The sequence below is a fragment of the Mustela nigripes genome, chromosome 14 (genome assembly GCF_022355385.1).
Source record: "Mustela nigripes isolate SB6536 chromosome 14, MUSNIG.SB6536, whole genome shotgun sequence".
NCBI classification, from domain to species: domain Eukaryota; kingdom Metazoa; phylum Chordata; class Mammalia; order Carnivora; family Mustelidae; genus Mustela; species Mustela nigripes.
The window spans coordinates 107,097,606-107,105,973 of record NC_081570.1 but is presented as its reverse complement, the minus strand read 5'-3'; the positions used below and the strand labels follow the sequence as shown (position 1 = coordinate 107,105,973).

At 39.3% G+C, this 8,368-nt stretch overlaps 1 protein-coding gene across 1 annotated transcript in view; it reads left to right on the top strand.

The window, feature by feature from the left end:
* Positions 1-1,701, top strand: part of LOC132002129 (trichohyalin-like) — a 17,293-nt gene extending 15,592 nt beyond the window's left edge. Inside the window, exon 5 of the mRNA XM_059377122.1 lies at positions 6-1,701. Within this exon, the coding sequence (XP_059233105.1) occupies positions 6-672 (667 nt within the window). The 3' untranslated portion in view covers positions 673-1,701. The remainder of the gene's footprint in view (positions 1-5) is intronic.
* The last annotated feature ends 6,667 nt before the right edge of the window (positions 1,702-8,368 follow it).

Sequence of the window (8,368 nt, the reverse complement as noted above, 5' to 3'; positions counted from 1 at the left end):
GAAAGGGAGGAACAGCTGCGCCGCCAGGAACGCGACAGAAAGTTCCGCGAGGAAGAACAGCAGCTGCGCCGCAGGGAACGTGAGCAACAGCTTCGCCAGGAACGCGACAGAAAGTTCCGCGAGGAGGAACAGCGCCTGCAGGAAAGGGAAGAACAGCTGCGCCGCCAAGAGCGCGACAGAAAGTTCCGTGAGGAAGAACAGGAGCTGCGTCGCAGGGAACGTGAGCAACAGCTTCGCCAGGAGCGAGACAGAAAGTTCCGCGAGGAGGAGCAGCTCCTGCAGGAAAGGGAAGAACAGCTGCGCCGCCAAGAGCGCGACAGAAAGTTCCGTGAGGAAGAACAGGAGCTGCGTCGTGAGCAACAGCTTCGCCAGGAGCGAGACAGAAAGTTCCGCGAGGAGGAGCAGCTCCTGCAGGAAAGGGAAGAACAGCTGCGCCGCCAGAAGCGCGATAGAAAGTTCCGCCAGGAAGAGCAGCTCCTGCAGGAAAGGGAAGAACAGCTGCGCCGCCAGCAGGAGGAGCAGCAGAGGCGCCGTGGCCAAGTCTGGGAAAAAGGAGACATGGGCAGTCAGCAGTCTCTGGAGCCTGGCAAGCGTCAGTTTGCCAGTGTCCCGGTGCGCTCCAGCCCTCTCTATGAGTACATCCAAGAGCAGAGATCTCAGTACCGCCCATAGAAGATGCTGCCAATATCCGGACACCTACCAAAGCTTCCAGCAAAAGAAAATGAGGAACACTGGATACCAAATGACTCAAATGTTTCTGGTTGTGGGAGAACTCTCTGATGTTCCAAAATCTTTTTTTCCAAAACCTTAAAGTACACTTATTTCATGAACCTTTTACTCTTGCCTTTTATTCTTCCTGAAATAATTCTTTACTGCAGGGTGTCTTTGCTCTTTGGTGCAGATATGGTGTGCATTTTTTTAAAACATAAATAATTTGTTTAAGGAGTTCTGTTTGGAGAACGTTAATCTGTTGCTTTCCAAAGTTGCAAGAATATAATTTAAGATTCAAAAATAACTGGGTCTTTTTTTTTAATAGTTGATCCATTGTTTGGAGAGTTTCAATATTTTTAATGTTCAGTTGGTATTTCTTCTTGAGCCTAAACGACATTAACATTTACCTCCAAATAGACTGGCTTTTGTGACATAATTAGCACAGATTCTGCAAGGGGACTGAATTTTTACAACCTTGAAAGCACAGGGGGAGTGACTTCTACAGAAAAACTCCCTCTGAAATCAACCCCTAATTGGAAGAAAGATCTGTTATGAAGAAGGTTTAGCTTCAAGACTTAGAATTTGAATTCTTTTTTTTTTTTCACACTTCATAAACACTTAAAATATCATGGAGCAAAAGCAAGCTGTTTCTCAAACAACTCCACAGTTCAAATTTTAAAACTCTCTACTGTAGTCTGTAGTGCTCAGTTTCTTTTCCCCCAGTCTTTGATGAGTTTGAGAATTTTACTATCTTTGTTCATTTTAACTGAGAAGGAAACTGCTCAGGATCCTGTAAGCATCTATTTAGCTCTAGAGCCAATAAGCAATCACAGCATTTGGGGGGAGAGAAAGGGAAATTTTGTGAAAAGAAGGGCAAGTTCCTAGAGGCCCTTAGATAAGACCCATCATCCCACAATCCTTTGAGGTCTATTGATACTACCTTGGAGATGTTCTTATTGAAATGATTGGACTATGTAAAAAATAATAAATGTTTGGCAAATAATTATTTTGTCTGTTTTGATTATGCATCAAATCATAGTTCAAGATCTAATGGTCTTAACTGATGTAATATTCCACATAAGGGTATTTGGCTACTATTGTCTATGTCTAAATATGAAAAAGGAAAAAAAAAACTATTTTCCCCAACCATTTTTCCCTGTAAGGTTGAACCCTGTATTATTTGCATCTCCAACCTGCAATTCTCTTTCCAAGTGTTTTTATTCTTGACCCCACAGCTTTCTATTCTAGCAGTGACTCACTAGTTAGGACATTATACAACGTTATTTGAATAATGTGTTTATACAAATTATTTGTATAATGTGTTTGTTAATTCTTCCTTTTGATAATACAGCAGTTTTCTTGCTCTCTGGTGTCTGATAAGCCAAAGTAAAAAATTGCTAAAAGTTCAGCTCAATATTATAGAAATTATAGATTATCTATTGACTTAAGCAACATAATCCATGAGGTGACACAGTCAGAAGATGCTTATTACTAATCAGGCCAAAGTATAAAATTGTTATCTAATAATCCAAACCCTCCTGTGCCACCTGCTGAACTCTACATTCAGTACCTTAGTACCTAGGAATAAGTCCAGGAAGGCCCTGATCGAGGATCGAGGAAAGGATCATTTCTAATTGTGAGGGTCATGGGTGAGAAGTTCTAAGTTACAGACACTTAACATTTTGATCAATGGTAGAGACAATAAAGCAAAGCTTATAGCTCCCGAGAATCATTCTGATAGAGTAAGGTGACATTTTCTACAAGAAGCACTGGGCTCTTGCTCACTTTAATGCAAATAGCAGGTACCCACAAAAGACAGAATCTGGGAATCCCCTGATATTACCTTGGAACTTCATCTCTTTCAAATTATTTCTAACTGGAAAAACTCTTTTTCTCTTAAGGCAAGTGTAAACTTTTCCTTACTTAGGAATCTTCACAGAAAACCCAGAAGAGCCTGATTGGCTTTCTCCCAAGATCCTCTCAATGGCACCATTTCAGAGCCTCCTTATAAATATCAGCCCCAGGATACTCCTGAAATTTACACTCATCATCTAAGCTACAGTTCAACTATAATAAAAACAATCAAAGCCCTTCAGACTTCTTACACACTTTACAAGATGAGAAAAGAGCCAATTTCCAAAGAAGAAAGTATTGTTTCATCACAGTTATAATAACATGTAGTTAGAAAAAAAAAAAAAAATGCCAGCCAGTCCATGCCCTATGGCTCTTCTTTTAGTTGCTGGCAAAAGAACATGCTGGCAATCCAACTTTCCTGCTGCACCTGTTAATGTACATGCATGGGCAGAAACTTGAAGCTGTTGGGCAACTGGCTGCTTACCTATAAACTGGGAGCTTTAGTAACATAAACTGGCTCCTCCTGGGGAATGGGGTTTAATACATATAATCTGTGATGGAAAAGCTGGTCTCCATCTTATGGGCTGAATTATGTTCCCCATAGAGGTTCATATGTTGAAGTCCTAACCCTCAGCATATTAAAATGTAGTCATATTTGGAGATGTAGTATTTAAATAGGTAATTAAATTAAAATGAGGTTATTAGGTGGGCCCTAATGCCATACAAATGGTGTCCTTATAAGAAGAGGAAATTTGGACACAGACATGGAGGGAGGGAAGATGATATAAAGACACAGGAAGAAAATGGCCATCTACAAGGCAAAGATAGAGATCCCTGGACAGATCCTTCTCTCATGGCCCTCAGAAGAAACCAACCCTTCCAACATCTTGATCTCACACTTCTAACATCCAGAACTATAAGAAAATTAATTTATGTTGGTTGAACCACCCAGTCCATAACACTTTGTATGATAGCTCTGGCAAACTAATTCACCATGTAAGGTGAGGTTATGCTGGGAAATATCTGTATTATCATCTGATGATCTTATTTATCCTTTGACATTTTACAAGCAGATCCTGGTTACTCAAAGACACTTTACTAAATCTGCCATAGTTTCTATGGTGCAGTGGAAAGACTGCTACAAGGAATCAGAAATCTGGGATTCATTCATTCATTCATTCAGCAAATATTTATTGAGTCCTTGCTATGTGCAAGGCATTCTAAGGCACTATGCATACAGTAATGAAATAGTCCTTCTCACCCATACCATCATTCACTATCTGTGTATCCTTGTGAAAGTCACGGGCCTTCTGGGCCTCATTTCGTATTATGAACTATGAGACTGAAATAGCTATCACCAAGGTTATTCCTAGGACTGAAAAAAAAATTAATTCTAACATTCAGTTTGTTCAACTGAAACTCTAAAAGCAACACAAATAATGCCTCACCCCAGCTTCTACCCTGAACTAAGAGGAATCAGGAAAAATAATTAACTGATGGTAATTATCAGAGCCTACTTCTAACTTCAAAGATCCTACCTTTCTAGCCAATCAGATCTGAAGTTCCTTCCATTTATCTCCCAAATTCTTCTCCAGAGTGGTTTCCTATTATCCCAAGTTTATTCATTAAGGTAGAAGACGCTAAACCTACCTTATTTTATTTTATTTTACTTTTTCAGTGTTCCAAGATTCATTGTTTATGACCACACCCAGTGCTCCATGCAATACGTGCCCTCCTTATATAATACCCACTACCAGGATCACCCAACCTCCCACCACCCTCTCTTCCAAAACCCTCAGTGTGTTTCTTGGATTCCACAGTTTCATGGTTCTTCTCCCCTCTGATTTTCCCCAATTCACTTTTCCTTTCCTTCTTCTAATATCCTCCATGTTGTTTCTCATGCTCCACAAACAAGCAAAACCCATGATAATTGACTCTCTCTGCTTGACTTATTTCACTCAGCATAATCTATTCCAGTCCCATCCATGTTGATACAAAAGTTGGGTATTCATCCATTCTGAGGGAGGCATAAAACTCCATAGTATATATGGACCACATCTTCCTTATCCATTCGTCCGTTGAAGGGCATCTTGGTTCTTTCCACAGTTTGAGGACTGTGACCATTGCTGCTATGAACATTGGCCTTCTTTTCACTACATCTGTATCTTTGGGGTAAATACTCAGTAGTGTATTTTCAGGGTCATAGGGAAGCTCTATTTTTAATTTCTTAAGGAATCTCCACACTATTTTCCAAAGTGGCTGCACCAACTTGCATTTCCACCAACAGTATAAGAGAGTTCCCCTTTCTCCACATCCTCTCCAACACATGATGTTTACTGTCTTGTTAATTTTGGCCATTCTCACTGGTGTATGATGGTATGTCAAGGTGGTTTTGATTTGAATCTCCCTGATGGCTAGTGATGATGAATATTTTTTCACGTGTCTGTTAGCCATTTCTGTCTTCTTTGGAGAACTGTCTGTTCATGTCTTCTGCCCATTTTTTGACATGATTATCTGTTTTTTGAGTGTTGAGTTTAAGGAGTCCTTTTAGATCTTGGATATCAGCCCTTTGTCTGTAGTGCCATCCATGGGTTGCCTCTTTGTTTTGTTGATTGTTTCCTTTGCTGTGCAAAAGCTTTTGATCTTGATGAAGTCCCAAAAGTTCATTTTTGCTTTTGTTCCCTTTGCCTTTGGAGACGTGTCTTGAGAGATGTTGCTGTGGCTGATGTCGAAGGGGTTACTGCCTGTGTTCCCCTCTAGGATTTTGAAGGATTCCTGCCTCATAGTGAGGTCTTATATCTATTTTGAGTTATCTTTCTGTATGGTATAAGAGAATAGTTGAGTTTAATTCTTCTACACATAGCTGTCCAACTTCCCCAGCACCGTTGATTGAAGAGACTTTCTTTTTTCCACTGGATATTTTTCCTACTTTGTCAAAGATTAGTTGACCAGAGTTTCAGGTCCATATCTGGGCTCTCTACTCTGTTGACTGGTCTATGTGTCTGTTTTTTTGCCAGTACCATGCTGTCTTGGTGATCACAGCTTTGTACTAAAGCTTGAAATCAGGCAACGTGATGCCCCCAGGTTTCTTTTTCTTTCTTAATATTTCCTTAGCAATTCGGGGTCTTTTCTGGTTCCATACAAATTTTAGGGTTATTTGTTCTGGCATTTTGAAAAATGCCAGTGGAATTCTGATCAGGATGGCATTGAAAGTATAGATTTCTCTGGGCAGTATAGGCATTTTAACAATGTTGATTCTTCTGATCCGTGAGCATGGAAAGCTGTTCCATGGAAAGCTGTTCCATCTTCAATTTCTTTCATGAGTGTTCTGTAGTTCCTCAAGTATAGATCCCTTACCTCTTTGGTTAGGTTTACTCCCAAGTATCTTATGGTTCTTGGTGCTATAGTAAGTGGAATCGATTCTCTAATTTCCCTTTCTGTATTTTCTTTGTGTATAAGAAAGCCACTGATTTCTGTACATTGATTTTGTATCCTGCCACATTACTGAATTGCTGTATGAGTTCTAGTAGTTTGGGGGTAGAGTCTTTTGGGTTCTCCATACAAAGTATTATGTCATCTGTGAAGAGAGAGTTTGACTTCTTCATTGCCAATTTGAATAACTTTATTTCTCTTTGTTGTCTGATTGCTGTTGCTAGGACTTCTATTACTATGTTGAACAACAGTGGTGAGAGCTGGCATCCTTGTCGTGTTCCTGATCTCAAGGCAAAGGCTATCAGCTTTTCCCCATTGAGGATGATATTCCCTGTGGGTTTTTCATAGATAGATTTTATGAAGTTGAGGAATGTTCCCTCTATCCCTACACTTTGAATCGTTTTAATCAGGAACAGATGCTGTATCGTGTCAAATGATTTTTCTGAATCAATTGAGAGGACCATGTGGTTCTTCTCTCTTCTCTTATTGATTTGTTCTATCACATTGATTGATTTGCAAATGTTGAACCATACTTGAAACCCAGGGATAAATCCCACCTGGTCTTGGCAGATAAATCTTTTTAAGGTACTGTTGGACCCTATTAGCTAGGATTTTGTTGAGAATCTTGGCATCCATATTCATCAGGGATATTAGTCTGAAATTCTACTTTTTTGTGGGGTCTTTGCCTGGTTTGGGGATCAGGGTAATGCTGCCTTCATAAAGAGTCTGGAAGCTTTCCTTCTGCTTCAGTTTTTTGAAACAGCTTCAGAAGAATGGGTATTATTTTTTCTTTGAAAGTTTGGTAGAATTCCTCAGGGAATCTGGCAGGTCCTAAGCTCTTGTTTTTTGGGCGGCTTTTGATCACTGCTTCAATCTCATTACTAGATATCAGTCTATTCAGGTTGTCAATTTCTTCCTGATTCAGTTTTGGAAGTTTATAGTTTTCCAGGAATGCATCCATTTCATCTAGGTTGCTTAACTTATTAGCATGATAATAATTTCTGATGATTATTTCTATTTCCTTGGTGTTAGTTGTGATCCCTCCCTTTTCATTTCATAAGTTTATTAATTTGGGCCTACTGTCTTTTCTTTTGGATTAGTTTGCCAATGGTTTATTGATCTTACTGATTCTTTCAAAGAACCAGCTTCTAGTTTCATTGATGCATTCTACTGTATATCTAGTTTCGATCTCATTGATCTCTGCTCTCATCTTCATTATTTCCCTTCTTGTGTGTGCGATTGACTTAATTTGTTGGTGATTCTCCAGTTCTTTAAGGTGTAAAGACATCTGGTGTATTTTGTATCTATGAAGTATACAGGCTTTCAGTGTTTTTGAGGGAGGCTTGGATGACTATGTATTTCCCCCTTAGAACCACCTTTACTGTATCCCACAGGTTTGGGACCTAAGTGTCTTCATTCTCATTGGTTTCCATGAATTGTTTAAGTTCTTCTTTGACTTCCTGGTTGATCCAAGCATTCTTTATTTTTTTTTCTTTATTTTATTGGTGAGAGAGTTTCTTTTTTAAAAAAATTAATTTATTTATTTTCAGAAGAACAGTATTCATTATTTTTTCACCACACCCAGTGCTCCATGCAATCTGTGCCCTCTATAATACCCACCACCTGGTACCCCAACATCCCACCCCACCGCCATTTCAAACACCTCAGATTGTTTTTCAGAGTCCATAGTCTCTCATGATTTACCTCCCCTTCTAATTTACCCCAACTCCCTTCTCCTCTCTAACACCCCTTGTCCTCCATGATATTTGTTATGTTCCACAAATAAGTGAAACCATATGATAATTGACTCTCTCTGCTTGACAAGCATTCTTAAACAAGGTAGTCTTTAGCTTCCAGGCGTTTGAATTCCTTCTGAACTTTTTCTTGTGGTTGAGCTCCAGTTTCAAAGCACTGTGATCTGAGAATATGCAGGGAATAATCTCAATATTTTGGTATCAGTTGAGTCCTGATTTGTGACCCAGTATGTGGTCTATTCTGGAGAAAGTTCCATGTGCACATGAGAAGAATGAGTATTCTGTTGTTTTAGGTGGAATGTTCTGTATATATCTATGAGGTCTATCTGGTCCAATGTGTCATTCAATGTTTTTGTTTCTTTATTGATTTTCTGCTTGGATGATCTATTACTGAGAGTGGCGTGTTAAGATCCCCTACTATTAATGTATTCATATCAATATGACTCTTTATCTTGATTAACAGTTGTCTTATGTAGTTGGCTGCTCCCATATTGGAGGCATAAATATTTACAAGTGTTAGATCTTCTTGGTGGATAGTCCCTTTAAGAATGATGTAGTGTCCTTCTGTATCTCTGACTACAGTTTTTAGTTTAAAATCTAATTTATCTGATATGAAA